The sequence below is a fragment of the Chrysemys picta genome, chromosome 5, assembly GCF_011386835.1.
Source record: "Chrysemys picta bellii isolate R12L10 chromosome 5, ASM1138683v2, whole genome shotgun sequence".
Taxonomy (NCBI): Eukaryota; Metazoa; Chordata; order Testudines; family Emydidae; genus Chrysemys; species Chrysemys picta.
Window position 1 is genome coordinate 54,492,963 of NC_088795.1, and position 21,701 is coordinate 54,514,663.

Here is a 21,701-nt window from a genome sequence, read left to right on the forward strand (position 1 = left end):
GGAAGCACATTGCCCCTTCCTAATGGATGGTGCAGGATGTACACACACCCTGGGATCTCCAAGAGGGATCATGCATCTTCTTTACAGGGCACTTTTCCCTAACTCCTGAATAAACAGGATGTAAACCCTAGGTGCTGACCACTTACAGTCACCTATGACCCTATAGGGCTTTGCCACAAAAATGAGGCTGTTAGCCCTGCTATCCCATGCACTTCCAATTCGGGTAATTACTTTCTGCCTCCCTAAATTCATTCTGCAATTTCAGGTGGATATATTTTTAATTTCCTGTCCTATATATTTGTGCAGTGATATTGTGCATTGTGTAAAAGCTGCCACATTCCCCCCACAATGCTGGATACAGTACATCTAATTGATGGGTGATGAGGGTCTTATAATTTGTATGCTCAGCCAACTTTTTTGAAGGGTTTTAGGATCCATTTGGATGAAGGGTGTTATATTAATGTACATAGGAGTTATGGGAAGAGAAAAATGAATGAGAAAAACCCATTTCTGGACTTTACCAATTCCATCCCAGACGGACCGAGGAGAAAATACAAAATATTTTCCCTGTGATTTTGCCCTTCAGCCACTTTGTTCTGCTTCAGAGGGGTAGCCGTGTTAGTCTGAATCTGTAAAAAGCAACAGAGGGTCTTGTGGCTCCTTTAAGACTAACAGAAGTATAGGGAGCATAAGCTTTCGTGGGTAAGAACCTCACTTCTTCAGATGCAAGTAATTGTTCTGCTGTGAATAACTGCTTCATGTCACCCTGCTCAGAACTGCATAGTGGGGTGCCAGTGAGGAAAGGAGCGGGAGAGTTGCTGACCAGGGCCCTAGAGAGGGGAGAAAAGAGGAATCACTGCTGGAGCTCCCTTCCCTCAGGCCTGCAAGGGGTAAAAGCAGACTTTCCTGCCTAAGATCCCTGCAGGCAATTATTTGTGGAGCTTGTACTAAGGCAGTGGTTCCCAAACTTTAAAACCTGTGAACCTCTTTCACTAAAATCTTAATTTCATTAAGTCTCGCGAGTCCCCTCCTAAAAATGAGTATTTCCAGGGATTTTCTCCTTTACTGGAGTATAAATTATAAAAGCAGTGATCTTGGAAATATAAAATGTGTTTTTATGACATGCTTATTACACACTATTTATTATTCATTATTATTTATCATTACAGTATTTTTATTACATTATGAAAACGGCAACACTGTTCCAAGATCTCACTTTCGTAGCTTGTATCAATTTGAATAAGTCTGTTATAAGACAAGGCTCCTATGTTTCATCAAGGAGTGTCAGATGTGAAACAGCATGAAGGTATTTAAAAAGTCAACTCAAAGAGTTCCTCCTGCACAAGCATTCAGGTCTTGAGCAGTCCAGGCAAACAACACACATTACAACAAAGCTTAAACTTGTTCTTCATGATAATTTTAAAACCAATACTAGCTGCCTATTTAATTTTAAAAACAGTAAAATATATGCACTCCCTTTCCATTTCTTATAAGGAGTCTCGAATTTTAATTCTCCTCACTGTGATAGATATGCTTGCTTTGATCTGCTTAGCTCTTAGAAGTCCAGGGGCTCCGGGCTGCTGGCCCTGTGCTGCCTAAGAACCCTAGGGACAGCTCCTGTCCGCCATTAGGGAATTTTTCCCCCCGAGAACCCCCAGTAACATTTCGCGAACCCCCAGGGGTTCACGAACCCCAGTTTGGGAACCACTGTACTAATGTAAAGGCACAATGAGAGTGGAAAGAGTGGGGGAAATGAGACGTGTTTGTGAGGCTTGATAGGTATTTGGAAAGAACAGACAGAAAAAGAAGAAGAAAGCATGGGAGTAGAGAAGAGAGACCAAAAAGGGGATGTACTTCTCAATGAAAGGATCAATACAAATGCAAATAATTCTAATGGAAAGTAATTTGAATAATTAAACTCAATTTATGAAATACACTAGCAAATGCAACTTACATACATTTTAAAATATTGTTCAATCATTTACATATGTAAACAAATTAAATAAATCAGACACAGAAAGCACTAAACATAACTGTCAATATCTGTCCGCTCTCTCTATGGGACACTGAAACTGCTCTGAAGCTGAGATAGCAAACTACTCCTGAAGCAAAGAATGTCATCTAATGGAAACTTCAATGTTGGAATAGTTTCTTGTATATTTCAACTAGCTTCAAGAAGCTATAATTTAACTAGGGCAAGAATGTGTAAAATAAATGTTAAAATTTAAACTTTTTGTAAGATGTGATTCTGATAGCTAAGGGCATACCTTACATCTCTGGAACCACCTATCATCCTTCTTAGCTTTGAAATAAGATGCAAGCACAACACGTGTACTGGGAAAAATAGAAGGGGGCAGTAAGAGGGAGAGTGGCAGCCCAAAGTGAATGTAGAGGTGAAAGTCACATTCCTGTCAAACCAGCCATGATTCGGAAAGCAGAATCATACTTGGGGTGTAGATATCTTCCTTAACAGTGGCCAGAAAGAAAAACATCACATATACTTCCCTGTCTTTTGTCTTCCCTACCACAAGGGAAAGCTTTTCCCAAAACATATTTATGTTAAAGGCCAAATTTTCAAAATTGGACTTTAAAAATAGCATGCATTTTCATCTGTACATGTAATATCCACATTTGCACACTGGCATATGAATGCACAAAAGGGAAAACAAAGGATTTGGATGGTCAAGAACTGGACAGTATTCCTGAATTTGATGCACACTTTTGGTAAGACTTTGGGCAAGTCACTTAGGTTAAAATTTTCAAATACGGGGGACTAAAGTTAGGCAGCTAAATAACTGGCTGGTTATCAAAGGTGCTCAGCACTAACTGTTCTTACTGAAATTAACATACGTAGGTAACTTTGTCTCTTTAAGTAACTTTAGGCTTCCATGTTCAAAAATACTAGCCTTAATGTCTCTGTGCTTTAGTTTTTCCAGCCATAAAACACGGATGAAAATACAAACAGATGTTGAAAGGGTTAATACATTGATCTATGTAAAGTCTTTTGAGATCCTCTGATAGAAGGCTCTATAATAATGCCAAGTATTGTTTGCACACACAAGTTTTCACACACACACAGGTTTTGCAAGTGATGCACTTTTGGGGCACACATTTTGTTGGGCTTTTTAGAAGAACGGCTTTATAAAATGTCATTGTATGATTATTTGTTTTGTATTTGTGAATGCAAATTTCATTTACCTCCCCACTCTTGGGAGAGAAGGGGGTCAGCCTTCTGTCTGTATAGCCATTCACTGGCAACAGAACATGAAATAACTCTCAGCACCAAGTCCACTTCATGAAAATCTCTAATACTGAATGATATTTACATTACATTTTCAAGCTTTCTTGTCTGTAAACAGTCCAGGGAAATTTTATCCTTAAGATTTTTATATCTATGCAACTTAAAATAGTAAAGAAATAATCGTTTTAAAAGTGTCAGATATGTTTGAGCTAGCCATTTTCTAGCACTACCCCTTGACGCTGCTTTAGAACATTATGAACTAGTAGCTCAGTCATTCACTTGCCTTCAAAACTAAATATGTTGCATTTCATTTTACTCCCTTGGCATCAGAGGGGTAGGTGTGGAGTTCCTGCTGACAGCTTAAAATGCATTCTGTATTGATGGATGACTAGAGAAAATGCAAGCTGTGTGCATTGAGGGGTTAATGCAAAACCTTTTCTAAGTGACACTGAAATAAATAGTTAATCTGTATCACCTCCTATTTTATTCTTTGTGATACTGTTAATAATAATAAACTTTGCTGAGCATTGGATAGAAGAGGTAATTTCTTTTCTATGGAGAATCATGGGAATCTAGAGTAACGATCATGCCAGTGGGAGTCAGTACCTCGAGTTCTAATACAAGTGCCACTTACTGACTGTATAGGCTTGGCCTAGTCATTGAAGGCCTGAATTTCAAAAGCACAGAGAACTAACAACTACAGTTGAATTCAGGGGGAGCTGCAATTGCTCAGATCTTCTGAAGGGCCCACATAGCACATGCATAATCCCATGCTTAGTCAACAAAATATTTAAGTATAATGTTGAATGTGCATAAGTGCTTTTGCAGAACTGGGGCTATAATAAAGCTTTTTTTTCTCCCTCTGAATCTGCTTCCCATTTTGCAGAATGGGAATAATAATATTTTCTTACCTACTTCACAGGGGACTTGAGAAGATTATTTAACATTTCTATAGTGCTCAGAAAAATGGAAAGTGCTATTTATAGACATGATACATGTAACTATTACAAGAAACTGCATTGGAATATAGCTACAATTACTCTCCACTTAGCATAAAGCACTTTCTTAGCAACATGTTTCCAAGCTTAAATATTCCTTAGGCTCCCTGGAATAGAGAGAGAAAACATTATAAGGTCTTTAATGTTGAGTCCAGAGGTAAAAAATAAATCTTGCTATAAATAAAATATCCCAAACAAATTTAAAGCAATCTATTGGAGAGGGGAAGATAAATGCACTGTTTCATGAAAGATACCTTAACTAGTCCAAACAGACTATCTGTTATGCATTTAACAAATAAGACTGTTTTATTATTTGATTAGCAGATAATTGTTATTTATAGAAGTACTTACTTTCGCCTTTCTGCCTCAAATTTACTCAACAGTTTCCGAAGACCACCATTCTTAAATCCCTGATAATGTGCTGCAGGGGCTCCCACTGTGATGACATCATACAGAGAATCTGGAATGGGAATAGACAAGGACTGAGATTTGCATGCGCATCCACATGTGCAGGGCATGGCTGCACTGCTGAATCCACTCTACAGGAGATGGAGGGACTGATTCTGAATAATTTACTAGGAATAACTGAGAACAGGGTCACAAGGAGGCAAAGAGAGCTAATCAATCTTTCCACACAGCCACGTGCACACCTAACTAACTTAGAATTTTACCTGATTTATTGCTACCTTAATGATATACCACAGTGTAGAACAATATGTCCTAGCTCTGTAGTTTACTAAGGTACAACGCAAATTGGCCTTTTGTGTATTTCACTTTATAGTGTCTTAGGTCGCTTAATTTACAGTCAAGTTGAAATCCATAGATATTATAGCCAGAAGGATCATTATAATCAACTAGTTTGACTTCTTGCATAAGACAGGGCACAGAATTTCACCCAGTGATTCCTGCATCAAGCCCATGACTTCAAGCTGAGCTAGAGTATATCCTTTAGAAAGACATCTAATCTTGATTTAAGGACTTCAAGTGACAAAGAATCCACCACATTCCTAGGTAAATTGCTCCAATTGTTAATCACCCTCACCATTTAAAATCTGCACCTTATTTCTAATTTGAATTTATTTAGCTTCAGCTTCCAGCCATTGGATTTTGGTATACCTTCTGCTTGCTGGATTAGAGAGTCTTCTCCTGTCAGGTACCAGAGGGGTAGCCATGTTAAGCTGGATCCGTAAAAAGCGACAAAGAGTCCTGTGGCACCTTATAGACTAACAGACGTATTCGAGCATAAGCTCTCATGGGTGAATACTCACTTAGTCAGATGAATGTACATGAAAGCTTATGCTCCAATACATCTGTTAGTCTATAAGGTGCCACAGGACTCTTTGTTGCTTTCTCCTATCAGAAATCTTCTCATATAGGTACTTACAGACTGTAAGCATGTCATTCACTGCCATTTAATATTTTAAAGTGAAAAGTTGTATGTGCTTGCTTTCTTTTAAACTCTTATGGAGTCCACATGGATTTCTTCTCTGTATTATGGGAAAGGGTGAAAACTTTTAAAACTGCCCCTTTCTTTGTGTACCAGCAGTGAGCTGCAGGCACAATTATCTGCTAGCACAAATTGTAACAAACAGAAATCTGATTTCACCTTCATGTTAGATATCTAACTGCTGTTGTTTATATATGCATTTAATAATGGCTGTAATTTTGTGCCCCCAAATTGAAATAGAATCCTCTCAGTCTCGAAAGCGATCAGTTTTTAAATATATTCAGTTTATGGATCCAAAGCATGTCTTTTTTTTTTTTTTTTTGCATTCTGATGACAAATGTCCCTATAAGCAAGAACACTGCATAAATGGACTGTATTTTATTTGTGGAGCTCAGTTTCAAAGAAGATGCATTCAAACTGATTTTACACTGATGCGTGGTTGCTCTTCAGAACTCATTTAAAGCAGAAGTGGGAATAATGTCATTAGCCTTCGGTGAGCTCCAGGATTTTTAAGTAGTCCATTCATTGCAGGCCCATAGTTTTATCTGTAGTATATAATCTTGGGTTATTAGCGTTCCACTACTATAGATGACAGTAAAATCCAGATTCTCAAAAGTTCTCTAGGTGCTTAACTCCCACTGATTTCTGTGGGAGTTAGTCACCTATATATCTCTGGAGCCAAGTTTTATATTTCTTAGAACAATGGTGACTCTAAAACAGAATAGGATGAAACTGTGAGGTTAACTGGATAATGGCATCTGAATTTTTTTATAGATAACTCGTGACATATGTAAAAGGGAAGCATTCGAAAGTCTAAACCCCAGTGGTTTTGCTTTATTTTATATTGAAATCAAGTCAACACCCATGGTGGTCACTAATGAGAGCTCACAATACTTTGTATGACCATAAACCATTTTGTAAATTCTCACAGTTATTTCAGAGTAAGTTGTGATAAAGGGTGGTAAGTCATCAAATAGTCTCTTGTGTATACCCCCAAAACTGGTGAAGCATGGGGATATTTGAAAATACATCTTAAAATTATTATTTTTGAATGTGAGGGAAGGGAATGCAAAGGAGTAGGAAATAAATAATGGTTTATTTAAATCCCATTACTTTCATAAAGCTATTTACACTTATAAAATACTAGTGTTACCATATTTCCACAATCAAAAAAGAGGACACTGGGGGGGAAGCCCCACCCTAGCCCCACCCCCATCCACTCCCTCCCACTTCCCATCCCCTGACTGCCCCCCTCAGAGCCCCAACCCCCCCTGCTTCTTGTCCCCTGACCCTCCCCTGCTGAGAACCCCCCACCCTAACTGCCCCACCCAGGACCCTATCTGTCCCCTGACTGCCCCGACCCTTATCCACTCACATGGGTGGCAGGGTTGTAGAAATTTTGGTGGTGCCCAGAACCCACCCCCCCACCACCTGCCTAAGGCTCTGGGAGGGGGGTTGGGTGGGGGGAGGAGGTCTGGGGTGCAGGTCCTGGGCTGGGGATTAGGGTGCAGGAGGGGTGCAGGGTGCAGGTTCTGGGATAGAGTTTGGGTGCTGGGTGCAGGCTCCGGGCTGGGGCGGAGTTTGGGGGTGGGAGGCGGTGCAAAGGGAGAGGGTGCAGGCTTTGGGAGGGAGTTTGAGGGCAGGAGGGGGTGTGTGGGAAGGGGGAGGGGGTTTGGGAGGGAGTTTGGAGATAGGAGGGGATGCAGGGGTGAGGGCTGTGGGTCTGAGGATGAGGGGTTCATGATGCAGGAGGGGGCTCAGGGATGGAGCAGAGGATTAGGGTGTGGGGGGATGAGGGCTGAGGCTGAGGGGCTTGGGGCGTTGGAGAGGCTCAGGGCTAGGGTGGAAGGGCAGGGTAAGGGCAGCCTGTCTTCCCATTATTGGATGGGGGCACTATGACCCAGGGGCAGCAGACAGCAGTTGCTGCTGGCTCTGGCAGTACAAGCAGACAAGGGAGAGGCAGGCAGGGAGGAGGCGGCCCATGGAGGGGGGATGCATGGAGGGGGAGTGGCAGGTGGAGGCCGGGGACCCATCCAACCCTCCCCCGCTCCCTGACTGCCCCCCCCCCGGACTCCCGTTACCATTCTGGCGCCACATGTTTGCAAAACATGCTGCCCGGTGGGCCGGTTTGTGTGTTACACAGGGCTGCAGACAGAGGGAGGGGGAAGCAGGGGAGGGCTCTGGCTGCTGGAGGCCAATGGGAGCGGGTCAATCGGCCCAGCCGCCCAATCAGCAGCTGCACTCTGCATGGAAGGGAGGGAGGGAGGCGAGGGAGGAAAAAAAACCCGGACATTTTAACCTTGTTACCAATTCCTCCCGGACGGCTATTTAGAGACGCAAAAGCCGGACATGTCCGGGGAAATACAGACAGATGGTAACTCTATAAAATACCCATCCCAAGCCTCTGAAAACTTATAACATTAAAACACTAACATCAATTACAAATTAAGACCTTAATATCATCAAAAGAAAACTCCTCCCCAAGCAGAAATACAAACTGATACACTCAATCATTTACTGTCAAGCCAAAACTTGGAATAAAAAGATGTCTTACAACCCGCTTGAAAGGTCAGCAAATAAGCTTTATAAGACCAGTTCCAGAGCTCAGGGCCTCCTCTCCCAAATCTAGTCCAGCTATAGCAACTGCATCAGCAATTCTCAACTGTTAGGATGATATGCAAATTCACACATTGCTTCACAGAGCACAGTCAATACTTCATATTACAAGCAGACACAAACTGGAAACCTATTTTGAATATACTTGCAATCTCAGCTGGTTGAAAATTAAAAATAAAGTTAATGAAAAAAATTGAAACTTTCACGTTGTTTTCATTTTGCAAGGTTCAAAATAGACCCACATGGTTTATTTTTTCATGAACATTATTGAAAACATTAATGTTTTTGTTTCCCAAAAACAGGTAATGGTAAACAATGCTGATAATATCTTCAATACAAATTTCAATTAAAATATAACAAATTTTGCATAACAAAAAAAAATTAGAAAAGACAACTGTTTACAAACTTTTTCAGTTCCAGGGGCCATTTTTCTACAAATCAATTAAGTGAGCAATTGCTTTTTGAACTACTGGAAACTTTCTGCTGGTTTTCAAAGAGACTGTAGGTTCTTGTAAAGCTTACTGCAGTAGCACAGCCTAGAGATCACAAAAAACATCAGTATTTACAACATCCGTTCTACATCCGAAAAGAAAGGTCCCAATCTCATTGCCAAACTTAGAAAAACACACTCCTGACCATTACTGCTACCAGAACATCGCTTAGTGCTGGGAGAGACACTAAAGCAGCTAGTTACTAGATTCTGTGAATGTATACAAAGACACTATCACAGCAATTCATTGGTGCAAGCCTTGATTCTCAGGAATGTGCATATTTCTGAATGGTATAAAGGCTAACATCTTCCTCTTCATCTCTTTCAAAGGGAAAATCTATTAAAATGTGGTGGTTCTATTTCATATGATTGATTTCTTATGAATACATGAGTCAGGTATTGTTGCCCTTTGGTGTATCTTATTTTCCATTTCTGTGTTCCCAATGCTGTTGCTGGGTTACAGCACAGATAGGAAAGTAAATAAAAGCTGTCACAATAGACAGACACAGCTCCTGCAGCATCATAAGAAGAACAAAATAAAGTGTTTACAAATAAAGTTGACAGAGAACGAAATATTTTCCGGCTTCAGTGTTTGTTTGTTAAATTGGAAATTTAAACATATATGTATAATATATTAAATGGGAGTATTCATTAAACGTCTAAACCAAAGCCCAGTGAAATCTAGCCCTAAATCATTATAAACGAGCACACACACGTTACATGGAAAGCTACATTTTCAGACATGAGTGATTTACTTGCATCTGTAATATCTGTGTACAAATAGGAATCTGGGGTGAAATTTGCCCCATAGAGGTAATCAGAACAAGGCCTATGCAGCACTAAAATCCCACAAGCGCTATTTTGAGTGTTTAAGTGTGACTTTTTAGTAATGCACAGGTTCTCTGCACAAGAATGAGTTTCACCCTCTTTGCATGAAGATTAGAGAATTGTGCAAATAAGACACTCAAATGCCCAATAAACATATGCAAATGTGGAGTATTTTAGTCACTCATATTTGAAAATGTGGCTCTAAGAGTTTGAAGGAGAGCTCATTTGTCGTGTAGATATATAACATTTAAAAGTATGGTATAATATCACAAATTTTGCACAAATTTGCATTTGTAAGTGCCATCAAACATTCCTCCCACATAATCTCCAGCCTCTCAAGAACTGACTTTGGGCATCTTAGAATGAAATACTAAGACACATTTGATAGATGGAATTAAAACCTGCCTTGTATCACAATATTAAACAAGTCTGACAGTTTCAGGCTTAATGACTCATCAGCTTTTAATCACTAGCTCTATTAATGTTTACATGCTAATTTGTTTCTGAAAACCTCTTAAGAACATCCTGGATGCCTTCTGAAACATGACAAGTGAAGCATAAGATGAGGAAAGATATACTGGAAGTCAAAGTGCAACTTAGCACAAAAAGGGAGCAGGTACTACGTATTGCTCGGAGCATATATTTGACGCAAGCTGTAAGTCTTTAGTGCTTGTCAAATAAAACCTGTTTCAATAAACATCATGCACTTTGACAGCTGGATATGATATATGTTCAGGAAGTATTATGCATACATGGGTATAAGCATATCCTGATTCTCAAAGGTTTATTATTATGTATTATTTGTACTGCGTGTGTGTGTGTGTGTGTGGGGTGCTATTGGCCCCAGTCAGGATTGGGGCCCCATTCCGTACAAACACGTGATAAAAAGATTGTGTCTGTCCCAAAGAGTTTACAATCTAAAGTCCCAATGTGCAAAGAGATACGTGTAAGCAGACCTCTCCCCTAGGCAGAGTCCCATTAATTTTGATGCACAGTATCTTTGCAGTGTCAGCATTTTACATCTGTAATTTTAATTCAGATTAATGGGAACTACATACCTAACTTCCATCTCATTCAGATGAGAAAATCTTACAAAAAACCCTCCTAGAAACAAACAAACAAACAAACAAACAAACAAACAAACAAACAAACAAACAAACAAAAGATAAGGATATTTGGAAATTATGCCTAAGAAAACTTAACCCACTCCTTTAAAACTAAAACAATTTTAGAAGAAGAGTCTAACAGTTGTCTGCTTGTCATAACTCACAAGCTAAGTGGGGTCAGACAGGTAATAGAAGAAGGGGAAATGCTAAGAAAAATCCAGGTACTGAAAAAAAAAAAAGGTTATTGACAATTCAATAAGTGGTGCTCTTTTTTCAAAGTTGCTGTTTAAAAATATATCTACACAGTGTTGTGCTACTGAGGCTGGTGCCTTCATCTGAGACATAAAATTAAGGTTCTGAGCTCTTGTGGATTTTAAAAATGTGATAGTGCTTTCACAGGATATTGCCCACATTCAAATTTGTGTACTTATAGCCTGCCTATCCAAATCCCTTGTGTGGTTTCAGTTAGATACGGTATTCTTCAGTTCTTGTATTAAATTGTTGTGTGATTTGCTGTTAAACAGTAAACAATTCCCACATTCCAGCCAAAAGGTGGATGCTCATCCATAGTGGTAGGTGATTACAATTTTATAGTTTGTACAGTTAGTAGAGGTCATCAGGTACTTTGGGTTCTGTTTAGAGTCAATGGACCAGGAAAATGTTAGAGCCTTCAACGGTGCGATTTCTGCATTTGTATTGCAATTTAGAACAAAATGTCATCAATTTATCAATGTACTGATATAAATTGATCAGTAAGCCTTGACTTTCTTACTTTATATATAAATATAGATAGATAGATAGATACATACATACACACACACACACACACACACACATACACCAATGGACAAATTCCATTAAACATATCTTTTACCTGTATAAGATGATGCTAAAAATTATATGGAAGTAGTACAGGTAAGGTATTCCGTTCTAAACACTGACAACTGACATATGACACAAATTACACCTTGTGTTGCCTGGGTTGCCTTTGTGGCATCTCTTGTGGCCCATCAAGGCACAACGCACTCAGCTGCAGATCTCTGCTGGTAGGTGACTGTCTCCAAAGCCAGTGCTAGGCATAAACAGACTAAACAATTGCTTAGGCCCCCAAGCACTCAAGGGGAGCCCTTATTTGCTTTTATTATGTGTTTTTGGGTTGGGGTATTCCTACTTAGGGCCCCCAATGGGCTAGCATCACCTCTGGCTGTCTCTGTGAGATCCAAGATAACAGACCCTCTGGTCAAGGCATGCTTCTCTCCTACCGATTCCAAGGTATTAAGGTCCAAAGGAAAGCAGGGACAAAAAACCCCACAACTCAGAACAGAGTGGTCTGACAAACTTTTGGTGAGACCCCGTCTTTCTGTTTTAGGCTTATCTCCAAACAGTCCATGCTTCTGCTGATTCTTCTAGGTACTTGTCATCCATTCTAACAGGGGCTCATCTGGCTGGCAAGGCAGCTCAGTCTATGGACTGCAACTAGGCTTCTGTCCCATCAAGAGAAGCAGAGCTCTGTTCTCCTCCCTGGTCAGTCCTGCACAGGGCTAGGTCTTCCCCTTTTAACTCCTCTCTCCAAGCCTGACATTTGAGGCAGTGGGGCCTACGGGCTACCTCCCATTGCCAGTGTGGGGCCTATCTACCCCCCCCCCCATCCCTTTTAAGACCATGCGAAGGGAATATGAAAACTTTCTATATTTTCAATAGGATCTGTAGTTATCTGCATTTGGTGCTCTAACTGGTCTGGTTAGTAAGCTAAGAAAAAGTTATTGCTAGCTATTATAATACATCTACACAATGAATTAGGATGAAAAATTAAGTCAGTGGTCTAGGAGCACCTGAAGTTTACTGAGGATTATTATTAGTTTGTCATTATGAGACATGACAGCATTAGTTCTGCTCTATTACAGCAGAGCTGTATATTCATTTATTTATTTACACATTGGGAAATTAGTTTTATAGTTAAGTTTTGGTAGATGCATGTGCTGCCTTGATTTATTTATATTTAAATCTATAAAAAATGCATCTAGCATGAATGTCCCCAAGCACCTGATCATCATTTAAAAAGATTAAACAATATAGTAGCCAAGTCAGACAAAAATTCTCTTGCCACCTAATATTAAATACTCCTAGGGGGATTCTGCGCCAAAAAATTCTAAATTCTGCAAAATGCTGCATATTTTATTTGTCAAAATAATGCAATATAATCACACCTGTTTCAATTGTTTTGGTAATGTATTTAAACTACAATACAGAAAAAAGTCACAATAACTGTTCAGCATTTCATAAACACATGAAACTTAAGTTACAAACACTTGCTAACTAATACCCTGAATTCTAGTTATAATCCTGAATGTTCATTAAAATTACATTACAGAACACCAAACATAAAAAAAAAAGTAGAATATAATTTTAAATTGCTCAGACTTTCACACATGCAAGTCATACACTTTTGCTAATCATTGTCCTGGTCCTGGCTGAGTACTTTGGGGAGTGCTTGGTTCTGATTGTCCTGACATTTTATTGACTGCTTGGTAACGGTTTTATTTGCCCTCAAAGTTTTTTTTTTTTAAATGGGTAAGTAAAATAAATCCTGAGCTGCAATCTAACCCCATTGTGCCACTTTGGCACAGGAAAAAAGTGAGAAAGAACATAGATCTTCCTAGCTGAGGATTCCCTTATTGTCATTTACAAGGCTCCTTTACATCACTCTGGCAACATAGGGGCCTTAAAATTTTCACAGGTTTTATGATCCTGGGGGAATTGACTGAGAATGGGAACAGTTAACTAACAATAGGAACATTAACAATGTTACTAGGTAGGCAGGCAGCTACATTTGTGCCTCAGACAATGAGATCAATTAACTAACAGGCGGTTGCTATATTTCTGCCTCTAGCCTGCATCGTGCATAATAAAAAGCCGTACCCTTCCACGCCAGCAAGCTGCAGTAGCAAGCAAGAGGGAAAGAGTCTCTCCTTCTCTCTCTTTTGTTGGCACGCATGTACGCCCAGTCCCCCCACGGTGATCAACCACACAGGCACGTATACCCAGTCCACCTCCCCCGTCTCTGAGGCTGCTCCAGGCACGCTGGAACAGACGCGCTGCCTAGGCTGCCGGGGAAGAGGCGCATGTCCCCCGGCAGATTTTTTTTTGCATTTTTCTGTGTGGGAGGCACAGAAAAATGCTGGCCATATGAATTCTGCCCCACCTCCATTAGTCGTTGGGAACACAGCGTAGAACAGATCTTGTTAGCGGAGAAATTAGGAATATTCATCAACGTCCATCTTAGGGGGATCCAGAGCGCAGGGCTTCCCAAGTCCCAACAGGAGACTGACCAGCTTCCAGCAGTTCAGCCTCAGTCACACCTAGCTGCCCTCCTCCTTCCTGTGTCTCCTTCCCGGGCAAACAAGTCACCTGGCCTCCAACTCTCACTTGGTCCTCAAACACTTCTGGCTGATTCTTGCAGAGGATGGGCCCTGGCTATCAGTTGCCAAGATACAGAGCATCAGCCATTGTCTGTGCCCAGGCAGCCAGATGGCAGTCACATCTGCCCTCTAGGGGCCTCTGCAAGTATCACACTCCTTTGTCCCACCACCTAGATACTTGAGTAACACATAGGGGAAACTGAGGCACACACGCATTATTCAGAGAAAACATGCACAACATTCCCACTTCGTCACACACACTGTCAATGAAGCTAGAGTGATGAGAGACAACCTAAAAAGATGCAAGGGAAAGAAAAGTGCCCAGAGAACATTTCACATCACGTTGAAAATTAACACAATGTATCATCATCAGAGAAACCAACTCTTATTTAAAATCTCATCACTTCAGCCCTATATCCTGACTCTACCAAGCATTGATCTTTAACAAATCTCTTCATAACATACTATTTCAGCAAATCACTTCCCAATGCAAAAATGATCGTACACATTTTCTGTAAAATAAGTCCCACAACTAGTTCAATAATTAGTATGAAACCGCATATAATACCAGACAACTCATTGGTAGTTCAAGGAAAACTCACAACAAAAATAAAAATCCTACAGCTGAAATCCTTGTTCATCATAATTCCATAAACACTATCGAAGATTCCATTGTCTCTGAAGCTGGTCCCTTTAACTCAAATCTACCCCGCAGGATCTGACTTTTAGAGGGGCTGAGCATCCGCAACTCTCATTGACTTCAACTGTAGCTACGGGTGTTCAGCATTTCTAAAAATAAGGCCCCTACTATCACTAATTATTTCTCTCAGAAATAGACCCTTATTAAAACAGAATCCTTCTGATTTCTCTAAAGGAACTTAGTAGCAACTGCTTAATTTCTCAAAGCCTGTATTGAGTGGCAGAAACTCTCAGCTTCCCCATAGGTCACACTAAGTCGATAGCTGGCAGTTAGTGAAGCCTTAAGACATTTCAGTGGAATTAGTTCTACACCCTTCATAAAGTTTTAATGTTGGGCCAAATCCTGACAGCTACTCAGGCAAAATACTCATTAACGTCAATGGGCATTTGTCGGAGTATGGCCTTCAGGATTTGGCAGATAATTTTGATGGAGAATAAAGGAAAAAATTGGCTGGCCACTTAGCTTCTTTTATTGTAATAACTTTCTCTGTTACTCAGAATACAAAATATACTCTACAGAAGGTAAACAGTGCTTGTTCTCTCCGCAAACATCTCGTACAAGGAACACTACTGCTTAAATATAGTTCTGCAAGCTTAAAAGAATGGACTCTAACCCCAAGGGCTCATAAACATTAGAGCAAAATAGAAAATGAAACTCTTTACTGCCACTGGAGCAGCAGGTACTTTTTCAGACTGAATTTTGAAGCTTCATTTTGGTTTTATAATAAAATTTGTGACAGTTGGTCATGTGATAAGCCTTCTGGATGAAACCATTCCCTGCAAATCCTATTGCATGCAAACTCATGAGGAACACGTAGGACTTCACAAAACTCATTGGCCTTGTTTAGAATTTTGCTTTTTCCATATTGTTGCCTGATCTTTTGATTGTTCATTGATTAGGTTATTGACTTAGTTTGCCCAGTTAGGACTCTGTAATTTGGTAGGTTCTTGTCTCAAGATAAGGCCCACTATTATCAGAATTACTCTAGGAGCCTTGTGGGGCACAGCCATGACAGCAACACTCACACTCAGGGAAGACCTGGTGTAACTGTAAAAGTGTTATGATTACAATGATTAGTCCAATAAATAAAACAATCCAAACAAGTAAAGCAATGTAATATAAAACTGTCAGCAACTGGCACCATTGCCAGGTATATACACACTCACTGTCATTCTATCCTTGGGGAAAGCGCTAAAGGTTGAGATATATCCTAGTCTAACTCCGGCATGCGGATGAAGAACTCCAACAGCTGTATCTGAGCTGAGACCAGATGTTTTATAGGCCTTGATGGTCCTCCTCATGTATATGTACGCATAGCTCTTCCCTCCTTTAACATATCTTAACTTCCTCACCCTCATAATATTGGGGGGTGCCCTTATCCTATAGACTAGTATATTAATTAAGCAAAACTTCTTATCATATACATCAGTTGGATTACTATGATAATATTACTTTGCTAATATTCCCCTCCAAAAATACTCAGATAGGTAACTGCGAGAAGGCAGTTTGTACCAATCAGCAGTTTGCAACACTTGTGATTATGACAAAACAATAAATAGTCTTATACCATCTTGTGACTTACGGTTACTGTTAGTTTATTTCAATATGATAACTCTTTGAGCAATTACTCCTACTCAGGCTATAAGGCCTTATACTTATGCTAACTACTTAAGCTATTCTTATAGGTCTAGACCTATAGGTCTCTTGCATTCCTGCTATCAATTCCGCTCCTTTATCTTATAATTACTGCTATAATTATTACATGGCTACAATACTGGTTAACACACAACTTATTGAGCGAATTTGATCCTTTTTCTTGTTCATTAGCACAACACCAACATACTGCATTTGTTAGAAATTTGTACACTGTCTGAAATTGTTTATTGAATATTTTATGCAAACAAATTACAGCCTGTGGTTTACTTGTTAATAGTTTGCTGCAAGTATTCCTTTGAATATTCAATATCCATAGCCGAATGCTTGAGCTGTGTGACTGGTTACCCCAGGTACATGGTATTGTTTCTATTTCCTTGATCAGCTGACCTAAACTTAATTTCTGCTTATGTTTTATGATTATATAAATCTCAGCTAAGGTTTAAGAATTCATTTTCCACAAACATTTTACCAAACAAATATTTCCTTAGATGAATATTGATCAAAAGCAAACAAAACAATTGCAAACAGAGCTTAAGCAAAATTTTCTTTATAAATCATTATAATGTTTGTGACTAATTTTTCTCTCTAATCTCTCAGCCCTAAAATCCATGTAAACTCATGCCAGCCAGTTGCACACAAATCTAGCCTATTGTAATGAAAAGGAAACTGAGCCATTTAACTACTTCCCTATCATACCACTTCATGGACCACGTTGACCAAGTTTAAACAGCATGTGCCAAATCTTGGTTCCACTGAAGTCAAAGGAAAATCACCCAATTACTTCAAAGTGACCAAGATATGGCATTATATGAAAAAATGTTTTAGTACTATTGAGAATATAGTTCCTAACCTGAAGGCACATCTGTCTAAGCACCATTCTTCTTTGTCAAGTTACAGTGGTTTACCATAGAAGAAATTGGAAATTTTTGAACAGCAGCGCTATGAGTTAAAATGCATGGAGTTTATTATAAAGGGTTAAAGGGAAAAATAAACTTTCTGATTATATATAAACCCCATTATAGTATGACACAATTAGAGCATTTCTCTGGAATATACTTTACCTTTCAACCGAGGACTGTGCACATGCATTCTCTGCAGATGGAGATTTATTGGAACAAATTCTAGTGTCTTTTCTCCTTTACTACAGCTCGATTTGAAAGAAGATCCTAGAAAACAAAAGTTTAAAGAATCATTATCTCAAGCACCCAGCAGATGTTTTGTCTTTTTCTTTAAATGTTAGGACAATACTTGTACGTTAGTGGCATTCTTTAATTTACTTTCAATGTGTAATCGTGTATTAAGAAAAGAATGGTTTGCTAACTGCGTCTCAGCATGCATCCATATTCTAGTCAACAAAACAGCTTTTAATTCACAGAACAATCTAATTTGCTGAGAGACGTTGTTCCTGCTGCCTGGAATTGGTCCACCGCATGCTGGAAATGATGCCACAGTTAACATATATTAAGTTTATATTGTGCTAAAAATACAGGAGCATGGAGATATGACACTACATATTTCCACTAGCAAGTAAGAACTTTTGGTTCTTTTTTTAAAGCAAAACGAATGCACTGACTAGAATATTGTTCTTTCCTGAAAGTGAAAACAAAAAACTTTGAATTGTTCACATTTCAGTAGGAATCATTATAAATAAGCCTTCTTTCTAAAATGACAACGTGATAATAAGCTACTCACAATGTGCTGAAAAGATTTGACTATACACTTCATAATCATCACATCAAAAGTATGAGATTATGAGTAACTAAGTATAGTTATTTTGAATGTTTAAAGGAACACTGTCAATGCTGGCAGGCCAAAAAGCTAATTTACCAGCTGATTTTTGATGGTATGCACACATGATGTAGTAGCTTGTAATTTGCCCTTTCTATGCCTGTCTGTTCTTATGATTAGACACTATATTGAAAATTATCATTATCTGTAGTGCTTGCAGAGAAATGCTATTCTGGCTTTGTTTTTCTAAGACCACACAGGAGTGTGGGCATTTTCCCTTTCCATTCAAAGTCATTTTGGGGGAAAAAAGATTCAGAAATTGTAGCAAAATTACATCTGCAATTTTAAAGGTACCATAAGTCATATTTTGGGTTTGACAATCTTGAAAGTGTTCCTTTAATCCTACATTTTCCTCTAAACAATGAAAATGAAGTAATGAATAAACCAGCTTTGTATATATATATGACCACAGAGACTTCTGAATCTTATTTTTTTACATGTTAATATCAAGCATCACACTCCTTTTCTTGTTTTTTCCCCCTATAGCCAATAAAGAAGAAAAGGTTAAAGGGCAGGTTAAAATATGCATTTAATTTTATTCTGCATTATCATCTTATTTAACTGAAAAAGTTTAGGGACACATTTCTGAAAATAACATGTGGAAAGATGAAACCCTTTGTGAGAGAGAAGAGTGCAATGTAGTCTATAGGAAAAAAACGGATTGAGGAAGAAAAAATTATGATAAAAACAAATTAAAACAAATAATTGGTGCTGAGAATGTATACAGGAACCAATAAATACTTTGTTCTACAGAAACATTTTAATATGTTACAAGAAAACATTAGAACTTAATTGACAATTTGTAAAAACGAAAGGAGGAAAGCTATTATAAAATCAGCACTAGGTTTACAGTGAAGGAAATGCCTGTACTGATTTGATTGTGAAGGGGATTGGGACACACACTAATGTTGTCAGTGGAAGACCGGGAAACAACATCACTGACAGTGTAGCTATAAATCAGCAGCACAGGCAGAAAGGTTTCCTCATGATTCTGAGATGTCAGATATTTGGTATTTTCACACTTTATCAATGAAAAACAGTTGGTGGTAATTCCAGCATACTGTACAAGTCTAGCAATTATCATGGAAGAAATACCAAGAACTTTACAGGCTTCAGTTTTCAGACAAGGCTGTAAAGACTCAATTTGACAGCAATCAATGTCTCAAAGGAGGCGCTTAGCACCTTACAGTATCTGGCTGTAAGATATCAAAGAGTAATTTTGCATAAATAATTGATATGATGTAGAATGAAATGGAATTTTTTGAGGGGAGTGTGAAACAGAATGAAACATTCTGTCTATGTGTGAATATATATATATGAGAGAGAGAGAGAGAGAGAGAGAGAGATTCAGTAAATCCAGAGGAAGGGTTACTCACAGAGCATAATGTTAAGTGTGTGTATAAGTCTCTGAAGGATTGGGACCCAACTACACAACAGAGAATAGTGAAAGTATATTCTTATAGATATAGGACACCTAACTTCACAGCTAAATTAGCTAAATCTTATTCCCGGAGTTATAACATTACACATAATGACGTCTGTGTTTTGGGTAAAAAAAAACTGTTTAGTATTTGAGTGCTGAGAAAACTATTGCTACATTTCTTGCAGAGACTTAAACTATCGATAAAGATGTACCTTTCAGATAATGAAATTACAGTATAAAGGAATAAAAAGTATATCTAAAGATGCATACAAATGGTATGATGCTGTATTGTATTACTGAAGAAACGGTATGTGATGATGTAATTGAAGGCTGCATCATATACTCAAGAGGTTAATGTCAAGGGGTGAGATCCTCACCCCCACTCTAGCCACTTTACACTGTATAATAGGGCTGGAGAATCACAAAGGGGACCTAAAAGCTCTATAATTGGACAGAGGAGGATTCCCTTGGGATAGGAACTATAGACAGCTGCCTCTTCAGGGGCACCTTGCAAGCACATGGGTGTGCCAGGAGATTCCAGGCAGGCCTGCAGCCCCGGAAACTGTCATAATTCAAACAGGGGCCTAAGTTACACCAGGGGCCTCTCTAGTCCCTAGACAAGCCCAGGATCAGATAGGCACAAAAGTGGCTTAAAGCCACCTTAGCACTCCCGACCCCCCACCCCCAGGCTGAAGTTGTGCGCAATGTCTCTAAAGGGTATGTCTTGACTGCAGAATTTATTTGGACAAGCCCCCTCTTGTTCACCCAAGGCACTTGAATGAAGTGGTGCTTCCAAATGGGGCTAGCTAACATGGCTAAACATCTGGGTTAAAGCCCTGGTTCCTCTTTCACGCAGATTGGTAACCCAACCACTTTGCAGTGAGGATGCAGGCTAAATCCCTTGAATGCATGATAGTCCTCTATTGTAGCCTTCCCACAATTCCCCATGGGTGCCCAGAATGACAGAAAAGTTCCTTTATAATTCACTGAGACAGAATCATAGAGTGGTTCACCTTATTGCAGCACATACTAACCATCAGAGGTGCCCCCCAGAAGTCCTAGTGACACACACTGGGGAGTGCAGCACAAGTGAGGACACAGTAACTCAGGTATGGCTCTGCAGTATGGCTGCTCAAACTCAAGCTAGGCTAACCTGCAAATCACCCAGGCTAACTCTGAAGTGGAGACATACCCTTAGAGGCACAACACTGAATCTCAGCCAAGGCTTCATGGGCAAGTATTTCCTGACTTTTGGAGCCATAAGTGGGCAACGCATACATCTAAACATACATTTTTGGAGCTTGATCCTGCACTGTCTCAGAGAGTAGAATGCAGATTTGGGGTCTTGGTATGGAATATTATATATTTATTACTTATGCAGTGCACAAAAGTGTGCAAGGACTTTCAGAGCAAATACAGAGGTATGATCCCTAACCTGACAAGCTTATAATGTGACGTAATAAGTGAAAATGAAAAAATAATAAGGAAGATGAGATGAAGAAATGCAAAGGTCACAGCAAAACATTATACAGTTACTTGACTACGGTGTCTGCACACATCTCAATGGTTCCACTAAAGTCAGTTTTTAAAACAGTAAATTAAGTCACTTTTTGAAGGCAACATTAAAAAAGTACATTTTTATGTATGTCAATCAAATATCTTTCAGTGGTAGATCAGCACTAAAAGATCTTGAAGAAATAGTGAGTTTTAAGGAGGGATTTGAGTGTTAACCTTCCACTTATTATCTGTTCATACTTTATTTACCATCTTCATTTTATTAGTTTTCTTTTTGTATCTTTGTTGCATATGCTTCTTTTGTTCTCATAAATAACCTTAGACTCTATTATCTGGTTTTGTAATCTCAGAGCACAGTTAAGACCGATAAATAAGAATCATCAATGTACTCAAAGACAGTTGGCATGTTACCAATTTTTCAAGATTTATGTTTAATATGCTATAGTGTCTTTTTTATCTTGAAAGGTTATTTGA

The 21,701-nt window shown here is 39.1% G+C and overlaps 1 protein-coding gene across 16 annotated transcripts in view; it reads right to left on the reverse strand.

Moving 5' to 3' along the window:
* The window catches only part of INPP4B (inositol polyphosphate-4-phosphatase type II B), a 496,579-nt gene that overhangs the window by 138,641 nt on the left and 336,237 nt on the right, over positions 1-21,701 (reverse strand). For all 16 annotated transcript variants that reach the window (XM_042850295.2, XM_065596417.1, XM_065596418.1 and 13 more), the window contains 2 exons: positions 17,563-17,667; positions 4,591-4,699 (listed from right to left, as the gene is read on the reverse strand). In XM_042850295.2, the coding sequence (XP_042706229.2) occupies positions 4,591-4,699; positions 17,563-17,667 (214 nt within the window). The remainder of the gene's footprint in view (positions 1-4,590; positions 4,700-17,562; positions 17,668-21,701) is intronic.